At 33.5% G+C, this 18,085-nt stretch overlaps 1 protein-coding gene across 4 annotated transcripts in view; it reads left to right on the top strand.

Annotated features, from left to right (window-relative positions):
• The window catches only part of SAMSN1 (SAM domain, SH3 domain and nuclear localization signals 1), a 341,315-nt gene that overhangs the window by 282,115 nt on the left and 41,115 nt on the right, over nucleotides 1-18,085 (top strand). Inside the window, exon 1 of one of the 4 annotated variants that reach the window (XM_079154962.1) lies at nucleotides 12,114-12,269. The exons of 1 other annotated variant lie outside the window; for it this stretch is intronic. In XM_079154962.1, coding sequence (XP_079011088.1) covers nucleotides 12,213-12,269 — 57 coding nt within the window. In that variant the 5' untranslated portion in view covers nucleotides 12,114-12,212. Of the gene's footprint in view, nucleotides 1-12,113; nucleotides 12,270-18,085 lie in introns of those variants that run through there. 2 more of the 4 variants (XM_079154960.1, XM_079154961.1) reach the window with 2 other exon arrangements.

Below are 18,085 nucleotides of genomic sequence, written 5' to 3' on the forward strand. Positions count from 1 at the left end.
GCAAAGGGAAAAGCAACTCAAGCAGAATAATGAGCTTGAGAAAGAGTCCAAGATTGGAAAGAACTAGATGGTTATGCAAGCATAGAGAATATCAGCATGATTAGATCAGAGAAAGAAAAGAAGAGAGCAGCACTTAGGCAAAGGTCAGAGAGGTTCACTCCTTCCTCATTAGAATAAGGCTGGAATTTAAGTTCAATTGCAAACCCACAGTTAAATGCTATCACCAAATCTAAGTGAAAGCAGAACTGAATTCCTCCATAGAAATTTCCCCTAGCTTGTAGCTGGGAATAAACTGCATATTCAAATATCATTACAGCATGTGACAATGACAGAGCATCAAGTTAAAGTAGCAACAATATACATATAGGCTTTGTAATTCAAGTTGAACATGTTACCAGGAAGCTGGGTCAAACTCTGACCACAATCTACAATGAGAAAGGGCTTTGAATCCTGGGAATTTCATGCTTTTTTACTTTTGTAAAGAATGGAGTTGGCATTTGTTGAGACTCCTTCTGTCCTAGGAATTTTGGATATATTGATCAATTTGATACCAGCTCATGAGTAAATATTATCTTCAACTTTTGTCAATGAGAAAATTTATGACAAACGGTGGGCCCACATTCATATAGCTTGTCTTGAGTTTGGGCTCTGATAATCCTCCAGTTTACCCACTCTTTTCATATGGCATGAAAGCAACTCTCTAAGTTGCTTTTCACAAGGAAAAGTTGATCCCACTCTCCTCAGTCAGATTTTCTCACCAGAAGACTAGTCATCAATGAGTATAACTGATCAGAAGCACCACTGTTGGTAGCTGTAATTCCATGACCTTGAAAATAAAATGGATTCTGATTTCTTTCCAACCAAATACTCATTTTGAATTAAGCGATTTTCCTCAACTGCATATTGAAGATATTAACTTGGCTCTTTGGCTCATCATACTATTTGGTTGACAAAGAAAATCAGACTTTTCTTTCATTTCTCATAAGCCTAGCTGCAAAAGTTTTGGAAAAGTTTTTTTTTTTTTTTTTTTTTTTAATGAGAGAGAAAAACAAAATTGAGTTGCAGGCAACATAGTAAAATCCTGTAAATGATCACTTAAAGTTTCCCTTCCTATAAATGACACATACAAATGCTTTAAAAGTAGAGTATGGGAGTGTTTCCGAGGAGCTCAGCTTCACTGTGGCTTCACACTATACAAGGAAACCTCGTTTTGAGTGTGTTGGGTGGGGGAGGGCAATGTGTATGTATTTACAATATACCCAGTTTCCTGTGAATCTCTTCTATTATCCTTCAAGTCAAGAGAAAGAAAGTGGAATTCCATTTAAATGACATTCGTTCACATATGTACATATATATGTAAAATATATATAACTTCATGAAATTTGATTTTGTTTTGGGTGAACACTTTTACATTAAAAACATGCACCTCAATTCTATTCTATTCATTTATAATTAAACTGATAAAGTATCTCATAATTATCCTGCAACAAGAAGTGAGGTCATGAAAATCATACGAGGGTTTTGATTGTTTTAATAAATAGACTATACAATTATTATCTCCTAGAGCTTTACAACTCTTCCATAGTTTCAAATGATAAGGTCTGAAAAATAATCTGATTACTGTTGAGTCTGCTATGACTTTTTCTGATGAGTGAAGGTAGAAAGAAAATAGAAATGATCTTGCTTTTCCCATTTAAGAATAGCTCTTCTGAGAAAAGGAAGTTCATGTGTATCTTTGGGGCAATATTTTATTAGTTATTTTTTTTTTTTTCCTCTCTAAGTAAAGACAGGAAATCATGGTCTATTGATCAGTGCAACTGTGTTCCTCTTGTGCTTCTGAGGAACAGAGTATGATTTAAGCAGGGGATTTTAAGAGCACATGTGAAGGTACTGTGTTCAGACAAATGTTAATAAAAAAACACTTTTTTGCAAAATTTAATTTGTCCTGCCAGTATTGTACTATTAATAGAATTTACTTCTAGTCAAATGAGACATGAGTCAGGTGGCACTGAACTATATTCTTTTTTTTTTTTTTTTTATTGTAAACAAATGGGATACATGTTGTTTCTCTGTTTGTACATGGCGTAAAGGCATACCATTTGTGTAATCATAAATTTACATAGAGCAATGTTGTTTGATTCATTCTGTTATTTTTTCCCTTCCCCCCACCCCTCCCACCCCTCTTTACCCTCTATACAGTAGTTCCTTCCTCCATACTTGCCCCCCTCTCTAACCCTAACTCTAACCCTTCCCTCCCCCCCATTATGTGTCATCCTCCACTTATCAGCGATATCATTCGTCCTTTGGCTTTTTGAGATCGGCCTATCTCACTTAGCATGATATTCTCCAATTTCATCCATTTGCCTGCAAATGTCATAATTTTATCATTCTTTATGGCTGAGTAATATTCCATTGTATATATATACCACAGTTTCTTTATCCACTCATCAATTGAAGGGCATCTAGGTTGGTTCCACAGTCTGGCTATTGTGAATTGAGCAGCTATGAACATTGATGTGGCTGTATCTCTGTAGTATGCAGATTTTAAGTCCTTTGGGTATAGGCCAAGGAGTGGGATAGCTGGGTCAAATGGTGGTTCCATTCCAAGTTTTCTAAGGAATCTCCACACTGCTTTCCATAGTGGCTGCACTAATTTGCAGCTCCACCAGCTGTGTATGAGTGTACCTTTCTCCCCACATCCTTGCCAACACCTGTTGTTGCTCGTATTCTTGATAATCGCCATTCTAATTGGGGTGAGATGGAATCTTAGGGTGGTTTTGATTTGCATTTCTCTTATTACTAGAGATGTTGAACATTTTTCCATATGTTTGTTGATTGTTTGTAGATCTTCTTCTGTGAAGTGTCTATTCATTTCCTTAGCCCATTTGTTGACTGGACTATTTGAATTCTTGGAGTAGAGTTTTTTGAGTTCTTTATAGATTCTGGAGATTAGTGCTCTATCTGAAGTATGATTGGCAAAGATATTCTCCCACTCTGTAGGCTCTTTCTTCGCATTGCTGATAGTTTCCTTTGCTGAGAGAAAGCTTTTTAGTTTGAATCTATCCCAGTGGTTGATTCTAGCTTTTATTTCTTGTTTGAGCCCTATTTCCTTCCTGTTGTGTCACGCCAGTAATCCTGTCATGTCAATCTTAAAAATTGTAATGCAGAGGTGGTGGTTACAAGGATCATTTTATTTGATTACTTCTGTGTTCCCCATAATTAGGAGCTTAGCAAATAAGGTTATGCAAATGGTCTAAAGGGGAAAGTGAAATGAGAATAGGTGACAGTTAAAAATGGGAAGAAATTTTTTTGCCAAAACTTACTGCTTAGATATAGTTGCTATAGTTTGACTCTTGAATGGCCCCTGTGTTAGTTAGCTTTTCATCACTGGGACAAAATACCTGATAGGAGAAAAGATTTATTTTGGTTTCAGAGGTTTCTGTCAATGGTTGGTGGGCTCCATTGCTTTGGGCCTTAGATGAGGCAGAATATCATGGCGGAAGGGCACAGTGGAGGAAAGCCACTCATCTTATGGCAGCCAGGAAGTGGCAGGTAGTAGGGGAGAGTGAAGGGCCAGGGATAAGATATAGTGGCAAGGGCATGCCCCAAAGGACATACTCCCTTCAGCCTAGGTCCCACTTCCTATGGTTTCCATTGCCTTCCAATACTCCTTCTATCCATAAATTCATCAACTGATTAATAAATTGAGGAGGTCAGAGCACGTGTGATCCCATCACTTCCTATGATCCCCATCTCTGAATATTGCTGCATCAGAGAGCAAGCATCACTGCATGAATTTATGGGGTACACCTAATATTCAAGCCCTAACACTTCCCAGTGACCTATGTGTTAAAGGTTTGGTCACTAGCCTGTGGCACTCTTGTGAGATGGTTGAATCTTCAGGAGATGGGGCCTATTGAAAGGATGTTAGGTCAGTGAAGGTGTACTATTGGAGGGAATATTGGGATACTGGTCTCTTCCTTTTTCTCTTTCTCTTTGCTTCCCACCGGTGCTGAGGTGAATGGGACTCCTCTAGAACATGATCTGCTATGCTACTACAGACCAACAGCAACAGGGTGAAATGACCAGCTACTGAAACCATGAGCCAAAATAAATCCTTCATCCTTTCAAATTGTTTATCTCAGGTATTTTGTTTTGGTGGTGAAAAGTTCACTAACATAATTGCATATTAGCCACATACATTATCCAAAAGATGCAAGCCTATGGAAACAAAGAGATTTGGAAAAACAATAGAATAAAAGATGTCAACTAGTGTCTTGGGTGATGAAAGGTGAATGGAGGATTAGCACAAGTTGTGGAAGAGGAAACTGCAATGAAATGAGTAGGTGTGCACCACACAGCCCCTCCAAGCCTCAGCATTTGAAGGTTGTGAAAGAGCTTCTCTTTCCTCCATGGCCCCAGCTGGGCATGAAAAGATTATTACCTGCACACTTGAATGGTCTCCAAGTAAAGATCTCCAAAAACTGCCAGTTGAGGGTTTCTGATGACAAGCAATCCTGGCTGCCTGATCACTTAACAAGCATACACATTTACCTTGAGCTTTCAGTTGGCTTTTTTATACCACACTCTTACAATGTATTAATAACCAATAATTATTAGACAGCTAATCAGAGCCTCAAAGATGAAAGATATAGATCAAGGCAAAAAGAGGAAATAAATCACAAAGAAACAAAGACAACCAATAGAACAGAAAAAAATTCTACAAATGATAATTCAATAACCTCAGAGACATAAGAGAACACATTTTATGTATTTATTTTGTCATTATATAGTATTTAGTGTATGGTAAGTACTTTCCTACTACTTTTAAAATAATGTTTCATTTGATCCTCATAACAATATCTTTAAGGTAGGCATTACTGTTATACCCATTTTAGGAAGAGGCTAAATAACTTGCAGTGGTCATCCTAGTAAACAACATAGTCAAGATTTGAAACCAGACAGTTTGGATAAAGTCTGCCCTTGCATAATTCCATTGTACTGTCTCTTCCAAAATTAAGAACAATCAGGAAGAGCTCCTGCAACCTAAAAGCTAAATAAAATAATATATTACAGTTAAAATAAAATACTTATAATAATTAGTAGTAAAAATAATGAAATTTTCCAAGAATATAAAAAGGAAATCAAAGAAGTGAAAAACAAAGAATTATGATAAAAATAAAATTATCAATCAAGTATGTCTAACATTAGGCTTATTCATGTTCAGAAAGAGAACAAAAAACAAAAAGAGATGAAAAATTGATCAAGGTATCACAGACCTGCAGGAAATGAAAAAAGAAATAACACTTGTCAAGACATATAACGTGACATTTTAGGATAAATCAAGAATAAAGGAAAAATACAAAGTGAGAAAAGAGGAGGAGAGAGAAAGAAAATTGAGGTAGAAGATGGGAAATAATCCACACACAACAAATCAGAAATCACAAAGACTTTAGACTCTCCACAATTCTGGAAACCAGAAGATAATTGGAGAGGTATTATAAATTCTGAGAAGTAACGATTTGCAGGCTAGAATTTTATTTCTGCAAATGAGCCAATAGACAAGAAAAGATGAGACTCAGGATAGAGAGCACTAGAAGAGATTAAGGAAAAGTTCTACTTCACCTTAGTGAGAATCAACTACATTGAAGATAGAAAAATAAAAAATAAGTGTGAAATTCTTGAGCATTAGAAATTATGATGTTTGAAATTAAATATTCAAAACAAATCAACAGATTTGTTGGAGCATACATTTAGGAACTATTAACAATAATAATATATATGGAAACAAGCACGTAAAAAGAACAGTGGTTAGTACTTCCAAAAATAGACAACAAAAGAAACATAAAGCACTAAACACTATTTGATTATTTATATAACAATATTATTTACATAATGATAATGTAAGTAATGATGAATGATTTAACAAGATAATTATAAGGGAGTTGGGAAGTGGAAAGAGCACAAAATCCTCAAGGACAAATACAGAAATCAATACCTAATGTCTAACACATAAATCAAGAAAGTATTGGTGTATCATTTAGAAAAATCGATCTAGCCAACTACAAAAGTGGTCTTAATACTAGAGGATTCAGAAAAATAATTGAAATAGGAGGATTGGGTGTGAGTAAAGAATGAAACAAGAACTTCTGTTTCATTGGGCATAAGCTTCTTCAGTTTTACAAAATTAAAATAACATTTACAAGGATGAAATGCAAAAATTATGAGCACAATTTGTATGTGATGTTAAGACAAAAGAAAACTGGTGAAATGAAGGGAATAGCAAATACTCTTCAGAAACAAATTGGAGCCCATAACTCCAAATCAAGGAGAAAGGGAATAGGCTTATGGTAATAATTTCAAAGACCATATCAGTTTTACAGATAGATGATTTATCAAAAGTCATCACTAGGTGTCTTAGTCTGTTTGGGCTGGTATAAAAAATACCATGAATGGGCTTCTAAAAATCAAAAATTTATTTCTCACAATTCTAGAGGCCAATAAATTCAAGGTCAAGACACCACCAGTTCATGGTTAGGTGCGGGCCTACTTCCTGGTTCATAGCTGGTGTCTTCTTTTTATGTCCTCAGAGAGTGAAAGGGGCAAAAGGTTTCCCTCCAGTCTCTTTTCTGAGGGTGTTAATCTCAGTCATGAGGGCTCTGTCCCCATGACCCACTTATCTCCCCCAAGGCCTCGTCTCCTAGACCATCACTTGGGGGTAAGAATTTCAACATATGAATTTTGAAAGCACACACATTCAGATCATAGCAGCAAGACACTTTGGAACTTAAGGAATTTCACAAAGTGTAAACAAGTCTAATTTGTGCTCCTACCGTGATTACCTGCACAGATTTCTGTAAGCAAAATGATTAAGGTTATCCGAGGAACAATAAGAGTCATAGCAAAGTAGCTTGTGTTGAAAGTTAGTAGCTTTTGTCCCCATGGTGCTGAGTCTTAATTATAGAAGAGGATTCTGGAGTGGCTGCAGACTTAACTGGTTGCAGATATTTTTGCACATGTAAAGCTACAATCAATATTCTCTACAACCAGCTGCCAGTATCTCAACATTACCTTCCCCTCACCCCTTACCATTACTGACCCTAACCACCAAATAAATCACTGACATTTTACGCCAGGTCCTGTAAGTATGCCAAGACATAGTTATGACATAGAGCGATGGTTATGAGCTGAGGTTTTGGATTGAATCCTGACTTCAGTACTTCAAGGATGATAAGATTAGTACCATCTAACAAAGGTTTGTGAATATCACATGGGAAATATACATAAACCAACAGCATAATTCCTGGCATATAGTAAACACGGAAAATGATAAATCATTATTATTAATATTAGTAACTTTAAGAACAAGATTACTTTATGAATAATAAAACTTTTAATCACTAATGGATAGTTTTATCTTATTATGGCATCCTTTATAATGTCTTCATATGAATTTGAAACCAATAAGCAAGTATATATTTGTAATTTTTAAAAAGCAATCTGAGTAGTTTATAGTTATTTTGAACTCATTAGTTCCCCTAATATTTTCAGTCCCTTTTGAGCCTGGCATTCCTCATTTTTTGTTTTACTCAATCTTCTCTTACAACGTGTTTTCAAACATATTGTCATGTAAAGTTGTCTCTTTCAAGGCAGTTTCAGCCTGTATGAATTTATGTTTTCACCATTCATCTTAGATTGTTGGTATTTTTTGTTTACCTCAATTGTTGAGTAGTCCTTATCAACAAAGATAAGAAGGTAATGTAAGACATTAACTCTTTAGAAATTTAAAATAAGAAATAATGGCTTCAGGACCAGACTCTCCCCAAGATATCCAGGACCTCACCAGAAACTCTCACATCTCAGAAACATTTCATGCACAACACAGATAAATTTTTTTTTTTTGGGAAAATACTCTGATTAACTGCCACAGGAGATTTTAAGTTTATAAGAAGAAATAGCAACTGCAGGGTTCCAAGTACTTAATGTCCATATGAATGTTACATTCTGCTCTATTAAACATATATCCTTACCTAAGGAGTCAAATCATCATTTTCTAGTAGAGATTGAAATAAAAACAAAGAGTCAAACAAATTTGTTGCTGATTGAAAAGCAGCTAAAATTTCTGAATATATCCATCTTCACACGGTGGATTTCCTTGTCAGGAGAATTAAGGTATTTGCAGTTTATTAAGGCTATCTTTCTCTTGAACCTATCAGCTTGAATGGTTATTACTCGTGTCGCTAACTCTCCTTTATCTATGTGAGATGAAACTAATTGAGATTTTCCTCCCACCTTCCTAATTATTTAAGAGAAGTGGTTTAAGCATCACCCCATCACTGTTGGTGAGTATATAGAAACTCTGCCGTAAACTAAGGCCACTTAGGAGAAATTAATAGGCAAGGTATTTATTTCTTTTTTTTTGACTGACAGAACTTTAAGAATTTGGGAACAGGAAAAGTCCCTTGAATAAAAGGATTAGTAAAAAAGAAACTCTACAAACAGAATGGTAAAGGACTCCAGAGAGCATAGAAATGGAAGAATTCCACTGAGAAGCCCTGACCCCTTGTTACCTTTACTCCACAGGCCTGAAAGGACTGCCAGCCCATCAGTCCTCTGAAAACCCCCAAATCCAAACCAGGCGATGTTTTATTCACTAGATAGCAATAACAAGCTTGATAACTATTAGTGGGTATAACACCCACAGTCCCCCATAAGGTTTTGAAACTATTGTCTGAATTATTGAATATAGAACTTCATCAGAGCCAATGTGTAATTGCTCCAGGAAATCCTGAGTGGAGATGGGTTTGATGTTGGGGTAGGAGCTCCACTCTCACTAAGCCATAAACGGTCAGGGAAACACCACTGCTGGACATCTTTCCATGAATTTTCCTTCCCTGTACTAAAAAGAGAAACCTGCTCTGAGGAGCCAGAAAGAAAAAGAGGAACTATCAAGGTTAAGTTTCTTTTATGATGAATTTCTTTATCATAAGTGACTAAATTTTACATATTTGAAATGTAATCCATTCTTTTTCTGTATGATTAGTTTATTTTACATTAAATGTTAATTTCAGAGTTGCAGCCCATGAGAATGATCTTATTTCCACTATTTTCAAATTCTTAAAAAAAATCTCTGTTTTCCTCCTTCAAAAAGCATTTGAGGTATAGTCAGTTGTAATTTTGGACTATTGTTACTAAATTAGCTCTTGGTCAACATTGCCCTAGCAATACATAGAGGTTAAGATTGAGTGTGACCAACGCTACTTGTTAGAGAATATAACCACTAAAACAATGCTGGGAACTAATCCCATTCTAAAAGGTTTGATTTTGAAACTCTTTATCCTTTGAACAAATATCAATGTCCTAAAATAAAAAGTAGACTAGGATTAATCCACACTTTACTATCTAATCTTACTCTTTAACTTGATAGTACAAAGCTGAGATAGGTAGATAGAGGTACTCAGGCACAATGTCTCAAAGTCAAGACTATCAGAATTTTCCTTTGGTATCTACTTTACTGACACCTAATTTGAATTCAATGATTTCCATTTTAGTAATCCAACAACATTTGTTGGAATAAAAATAGTCATTTTATAATTCACTTTGTTTCCCCATAATATACATCTCAATCTCTTTCATTTGATTGCAATTTCTTTAACATTTTGACTCACCATCCGTGACGCAGATAGTAACCAATATGTATGACATAAAGTACCAATCTTGTTTCATCTTGCCTGGGTTATGAGACTGTTAAGGTAATGTGTGAAAATAAAGCACAGAGACTGCACTTTTGCAATTTCCCTGTTTCAGCACGTCTTAAGCAACATATGGCCTAATGGCTTAATTATTTTCTGGAGTTAGATGTGCTAAATATTGACTTTCCACCCCAGCCCTGTTCTGTTCATGTTTGGCTTTTGCACATGCTGGATCACTCTGGGTCAATGTTCTCAGACTCTCATCAAATAGAAATGGATTGATAAAAACATTTGCCACCTGTCATCTAAGCTTTTTAGAACACCAAGGAGTTTAACACAGTTAGATTGTAGGACCTCAAATATCATATCTGACTTCTAATCTTCAATAAACGGTTTTCCTGAGTAGAAGATTAGAAACTGCTGCTTCCATCTGTAATTTTGAAAGAAAATGTTCATTTTATCAACATTTTATATATTTCTTGTGGCAGTAATGATGGTCAAATGCTAGAGATCAAAAACTTAGATTTTTATATAAACTGCTTTAGTATGACACTTTTAAAAACTGCATACAATTCAGATATGGTCACCAGGAATGTGTGTGTTCTCTATTTATTAGTTATTATTATAGAAATATAAATAATAATAAACACTACCCCAAACATAATTATTTCACGTTTCTTTAGGATCCACAAAAACTTTTACATAAATTTTTCCTAAAATGATAAGGCATATAAGAAGTATGATTTTTTATAGGTATTAACTTTTATTTGCATCAAAATTTAATCATGTAGTATTTACAAGCATTATCATTTTGATTTCATTGATTGAATACATTGAATTAAACTTTCATTCATAAAGAAATGGGGGTACATAGAGTACAAATGTTTCAGTTAAGAAACATTTTATTCATGACTTTCAGTTTCTTTAGAGCTGGAATAAAATATTTGTTTAGGTTGTTCCCTTAACTGAAACCCAAACAGAAAGTTTAAAAAAAGGCAAACTTCTAGGGAATTACCCAGCCTCAGCATGCGCAGGTCTTTCGGTGTTACTCCCCTGTCAGTACTTTGAAAATACTGACATTACTTCTCAAAAATAAAATTCTACTTTTAATATCTAGTAGAAGCATATTAACTGTAGACTTGACAAGTGTAGGTATTCAATTCTATTGCAGAACAAAAACATTGTTTTATTTGTTGTTGTTAGTCAAGATGCTTGATATACTGTCAAATAGTATGTAATAGACAACTTCATGTTTCTTAAGTGAATTAGTGAAATATGAACTCTAGAACAGGGCCTTGGAGGGGAGGAGCTTAGAGATGTGAGGGAACATAGAAAAACAGCCAGTTGATTTGGCACTGAGGTGAGCTGTTGATTAAGAATATGGCACTAGTGTTTTTCAATCCAGGAAATGAATTAACATCAATCTGGGTTGATTTTCTTAAACCAATCTGTTTTAATAGAAGCAGAGAATATTCTGGGAGTCTCTTTGTGATAAATCCTCACTTTATAAGAAAGCTCAAACTTCTTCCTTTTACTACTTGGTATCTTGGTTTTGACTTTATTATAAAATCCTTAGTTTGATGAGGAAAGTCTTTTCAAATCACATAGCTCTATTCCAGCTCTATTAAAAAGAGACTCAGTGCTTCCTTTGAAGGGACTCTTGATGCATTGGATCTTCACTGGAACAGCCCTCATCAAGACATAACATAGTCTGAGGCAGAAAGATATCTGTTTAATTGGGTGTTCACTTAAATGATTTATTAATCAGAGTTTTGCAACACAGAAATACATTTAAAAAGTAACATAAGCATAATCATTTACTCTGGAGTCTATGCCCTTTTATATTTTAATGAATTTCCTCCGTACTCTAAAATACATACATGCTTTAGTAGAACTAATTATTATTTAGTAGAATTAATGTTGTTTACATTGTAATTTATTTTATGCTCTAACAATGTTTATTTACAAATGTAAAATTGAATATTCTGAGTATTCTGTTACCTTGTCTTTAAATAATAAAAATTTAAGGTCTCAAATTTTATTTCTTGGCTCACACGTTATCTTCCCTATACTCACAGAATGTGTTATAGTGTGGGTGTCCTCTAGGCCTCTGCTGTGCTATGGCTCCACCTAGTCTGATTATGCTAAATAAGGACAGCTTCCCACATTATAGGTTTTTATTTTTATGTAAAGAGAGAAAGTCAATCTTATTCTGAAATCATTGTAGTCCTATGGTCATTGTAAGCATGTTAAAGTGTGAGACTTGAGAACCTACCTATCTCAGAATTTGGAAGAGACAGGGCAATAAAGAGTTACCAAAGAATTACGGTAAGAAAGGAAAAAAAAAGAAACTTTACCCATGTAGATGTTGAAGTCATATCCTGACCAAAGGAGGAAGTGACAGATCCCTAGGCTTAAACTTATCTGATGCTGTACATCACACACGGTACACTGCTGACTGTTTTCAGTTGTTTCTGTAACAGCAAAAAGCACACTCACTAGGAGTAGTCCGAATTCAAAATGCTGAAGAGAAAACCGTCCAATGTTTCAGAAAAGGAGAAACATCAAAAACCAAAGGTAAGGTAATTTCACACCCAGTTTAATAAAACAAAACCTTTTGACAGAACACACATGGGTTTGCACACACATACACACACACACATACACACACACACACAAAAACACACACAATATTCTTACCTATCAGTCATAAGTCAATTTGAACACAGAGTTGAATACTTCATGGCAAATCTGGGAAAAAGTCGAATTATAAAGTTAGATGTTAACATCTGACAATTATTATTTCTGCAGTTTTGTCTTATATTTGATTATTTATATATGTAACTGATGTTTGAGTTCAGATTACCAACTTCATGTATATCAGTTTAGTGGTCTCTGAAAGGGTGATATGAAATCTTGAACATTTTTTAGGATGAGATTGTCACTGTCTAACCTTCTGCTAAATGAATTTCAATACATTTTAATACACAAATATTATAAATAAAGTTGTAAAATGGAGGTACTTTTATTAAATGCATTATTTTTTAATGTTAAAATATGGTAGATTGTTATAGAGATGTTTTTCCTACTGTGTCTTTTGAACTATGTTACTAGAGAGAAGATTGGGCTTTGTTTTGAGAAACATCAAAACGCCATCAAATAATTGACGACTTGGTATATGTAGAACGTTATTCTGATTTTTTTTTCTTGACAATAATTGTCACTTAAAAAGTAGGACATGGGATAACAAAATTTAGATTCTATTGTAGAACTCTAAAATCATTAATAACAAAATAAAATATCTATAAAATGCCAACGTCAGAAATTTTATCTAATACTTGTATATTTGATTGTGACATTTTGAATTCATAGAATATTGAACAATAGTCAATATTTTGAAACTCTTTGGAATTTACTACACAACAACTCTTAAGGAAACAAAAATTATTTTTTTTTATGAAAACTAAAAAGAAATTATTTTCAATACCAATTCTGACATAAAAATGATAAAGTATAGACAAGAAACTTTAGTTCAACATAAAGCTGAATGTTGTATGATTTTTATCTTTTTTCCCTTATAAAAATAAAAATTTAAGTTAACATTTTCCAGAGTACAAAAAAATTTAAAAGCATCATTTATACTTCTAGTTAGAATTCATTTTATATAAAATTTACTTAAATTCAAAACATTTTCAAAGGACAATAGTAAACTTGAGGAAAATTATAAAAGTTGATATTTAAAATCTAAAGTTATTCTATCTTATAAACATTGTTTCTATAGTGAGTCACTATCATATTTATGTCAATGAACTTTTCAAAATGATGCTTTATCATCATTATTAGGCTTAATAGCAGTAACTATTGTAATAATGTGAAATATTATTCCTCTTATTGACTTCCTCATTCATTAAATGAAAATATATTTGATGAAGCATATGTCAGAGAATAAAATATATCATAGAAAATAGTCATACTGGAAACTTAGTAGCTTTTTATGAGTGATTTCTCATTTTCTTTAGATAGATGGTTTCATCTATATGAATATAAAGGAATATGTGAGTTCATATGCACAAGTGTGTTTTCTTTGAATTCCAGTTCAACTGAATTCTTTCTTTTTAATATGGAAGTAGTCTTTTTCCAATTATTATGGCTTAGAAACAACTCTTCTTAATTCATATTTATTTTATTGTGCAACTTTCTTTCCACATTTTAGGACAAAGAGCAGAGTTCATAGGGATGACAAAGATGGATGTTATCATGATCCCTACAGATAAATGGCTAGGAGAAAGAAGAGAGCAAATCTCTTCATGTACTGAGAGGGATCATAAGGACAATACCACCAAGAAATTGATATGAAATATGGGAAATCACTGCCTACTGATGTACTATACTCTCAAAATTTCAGACAGGGAGTTTATTATTATTATTATTATTATAAACACTGAAGTAGGTAAAAAGTGGTGATATTAAAAATGAGAGAATTATTTAATCATGCAGTTCCTTAGTATCAATGGATACTAAGTAATAAATATGAGTAAGAAATTCTGGTGTGCTATTACACAGTAGGATGAACATAGATTATGATAAAGTACTATACATTTCAAAAATCTAGAAGGAGTGTGAATGTTTTCATCATAAAGAAGTGATTAATGTTTGAGGAGACAGATATGTTTAACTTGATTTCAACATTACACAGCATATAAATCTATCAAAACATCACATGATTCCCTAGACATGTACAATTTTTATATTTTTATGTATCAGTTAAAAATAAATTGAACCAGGAAATAAGTGACTTTGTTATTAGTATTTTCAAATAGGCCCTATGGTTGTGAGGATAAAAGCCTTCATGAGCGCAAAATGCAATAATAGACTTTATACAGATCCTATATTCAAAATAATATATTATTTTCTTATATTCAATATTCATTATAATATTTATTATCATATTGAATACATTCAATATTGAATAAATTCGATATTATATTATATTGAATATTGATTAATAAAGATATCCATGAGTTTTTTTAAAAAATTAAGTCATGGGCTGGAGATACAGTTCAGTGGTACAGCACTTGCCTAGCATGCATGAGGCCCTGGGTTTGATCCCCAGCACCACAAAGTAATAATAATAATAAATTACCATTTTAACCACATACCCTGTAATAAAAATTTTTAAAAAGTCAATCAAGATACTTGTCAAAATACAATTTTTGCCATCTGTAATTTTATGATTAATGTAAGCATTTTTCCCTTTATCCGTTTCTCTTAATTTGCTATGGATTATTTCCTTCAAATAATGGATAAGTAAGACCAATAGAATTCAATTTTGTAGCATAGCCTGAAAGTCAGAGACAAGAGATATTCTGTAAGGGAACTGAAAAATCTTTTGGGAAATTATTATATACTAACCTGTTATATACTGGAAAGTTAATAGTCTCACAAGATTGATGAGTGTTATTGAGGTAAATTTCAATTTTAAGAAAATTGATGAGTACTGGTTAAATATTTGAGATGTGTTAAAAAATAATCTTATTTAGCATATTGTACTTCCTTCTTGTATTCTGTTTTTTTAGCTTGTTACCACTGATGTTCAATGCCCAATACTGACAGTGATTTTAGAAATTTAAAACATATCCAGTGTTTCTATTTAATGAAATATTATCACAGTACATTCTATAAATGTTTAAATTATTGAACATAATTTTGTGGGTTTTTTAAGCTAAAGGACTTAATTTTTGTTGCCGATATTTATTTTGAGTTGATTACATACCAATTGCCGTGCTCACAGATTTTGTACACTAATTTAATATTTATAAAAACTTTGTGAGAGAATCACTCCTCTTTGGCCTCATAAATCAAGAGACCTACAGAAGGTTAATTACTTAAGCAAAGATACACAATTAGATGAAGAATAAAACTGTGTCATGTGGAATATACATGATGTCAATTTTCAGTATTACTTTTCTCAATTACGATACTGCCATTATAAACAAAAGGACTGTTGATGTTTTTCCTATTTCTGTCTTCATGTCAGATAAATTCAGACCATTATCTCTAAGAGTCTTTGTACTTCAGAAAGGAATTTAAGGGTCCTTTAGATCTTTCTCAAAAAGCAGGAGATCAGTGTATGAAATCTCCCAGGTATCTACCCAAATGTTAACATGTGGAATTATTAAAACAAAAGCAAAAAATACAACTTTCTTATTGTAGAACCAGTTAAAAAAAAATTGGACCTAATGCTGAACTAAGCATAACCATGCATTTTTCCCTCTGGAAATAGCCCCTTTAGTGTAGTAAGCTCTCAATAAATATTTGTGAAGTGAAGAAAGTTTCTTGAATCTACTACATGAAGCCTGATTCAAGGATGGACACTCTCTATTGCTATGTACTTCCATAATTCTTGGTAACTGAACTGGTAGTTTGTATGTAAGAAAGTTTGTGCATAATTAGAACTGTAATTCCCTTCTCATTTTATTTTAAGAACTCCAATATACCAAAGGTTGTGCAAGAAGCCCTAGAGAGGCTTATTGTTACATAATAGCAGACCTTTGTTCCAGGTTAAAGAATATGGTAGAAACTTCTAAAATAAAACAGGAACGGACTGTACAAAGGAAACTTAGTAACTTTAATTAGATTAACTTGGCCTTTATTTGACTGGGACTAATGATCTGTGTTAATAAATTTTAACTGAGATTTTCTTTGAGTTAAGGAGAGTCCAGTACCACTGTTATTGTAAAGGGAAACATTGGAATAATGGCACTTCTTGAAATAGCCTTTTTTTTTTTTTTTTTTTTTTTTTTACTGCTCTTTTTAATCTAAAGTGCATACTAAATGAGACACCATTAGTGTCACAGATGCTAATTTTCACTAGCAATGACTGAAGTGGCATTCTTTCCCATTTGCATTTGATCCTAGCAATGATGAGAGGTGATGAGTTGATTATGAGCTGTTTTCACTGTACTGCCCGCTGTGCAAATTTATGCTCCTAGACAAGGATGACACATAGTTGTGGCATTAAAGAGCTTTCTTCATTGCTTTTTGTATCCAGACTGTTAAAATATATTTTAACTCTTATCTAACCAGGTATAAGAAAGAGAGATATTTACATGCACTGGTGTTTACCTGAGGCCAGAAACTTGCATGAAGGGCTTGTGTTATTAACATTTTAAATTTTCTCAACACCTTATGAAAAGGGTATTGTTTTTTCTCCCAATTTTTAAGGGAGAAAACAGCCCTAAGAGTAGCTGTGAAGAGCTAGAGCAAGCAACCCTTCTAGGCTGATAAAACAATTTTGACTAGAATTGGAAGATTTTGAAAAGTGCCAAGATCTGGCTTAAAGTTTAGAGACTTTATCCCAGCTTTTCTGTTTCGAACGCACTAAAGGGATGGGAAAAGGAAAGGAGGAGACTAGTTGGGAGGTTTTGAAGAAACTGGGCAAAGAAATCAATCCTGGTGCAGACCAGGAAAATAGCAGGGTGAGTAGGCTCTTGAGAAACCTTCAAGTTTGGGATCTATTTGTACATATTTGCTGCCTTTGAGTATGTATAGAAAACTTACCAAGTGCATTTTAAAGGTGGTATATATAAAGGTTTTCACTCTCCTGCACAATTCTTGCTTCCAGCTGGTGCCTACCTTCCAAGAAGAAATGGCCCCATTCAATGTACTCTTCACAGCTACCAAAAATCCACCCCAGTATTGATGTCCCACTTCCCAAAGTTTTTGCCTCTTACTTCAGAATAAAATTTTTTATTAGACTTGATTTTAATTTTTAGGGCACTTCAAATTCAAAAAGATGAACTCATTAATTTGCTAATTTCACCATATTAAAATGATTAAAAATGTTGAATAAATTTTAACCATGAACACTTCTCTCTGACATAGTACTAATTCATTGTAGCTTTTCCATTTTATGCAATATGAATCTGTAATCAAGTTTTATCCTAAGAAAGTGTCAAAAAATTTGGGATCAAATAGATTGAGAAGTGCCTAGACAGTATGCAGAAAGATCTTCTGATCTTTCAGAAATGGGAGAAATGACAGAATGCCGTCTCACCTTTGTTTTGCAATTTGGATATTCTATTTTATAGGAAGAGTATAAATTCACTACCTTAACTACTAATGCACCTGATTTGTTAAAATTAACTTAATCAGTCACTTATCTCTCTAATCTTTCCTTGCTTTGCTTTAGAGATGAATGGCATCATTATCCATGAAGATTTTTTTTAAATAATGAAATCAAGTCCATACTCTACATATCTAAGTTTCCAAATTTAGCATTACTAAATTGATCCATTTTTACTTCTTGCTAGTTTTAAGTATTCAGGTGAACTTTTAGAAAGAAGACATTCATACTAGATTCTTAGTAAACAACAAAAACGTCCTCCATTTAA

The sequence above is a fragment of the Sciurus vulgaris genome, assembly GCF_902686455.1.
Source record: "Sciurus vulgaris genome assembly, chromosome: 10".
NCBI classification, from domain to species: domain Eukaryota; kingdom Metazoa; phylum Chordata; class Mammalia; order Rodentia; family Sciuridae; genus Sciurus; species Sciurus vulgaris.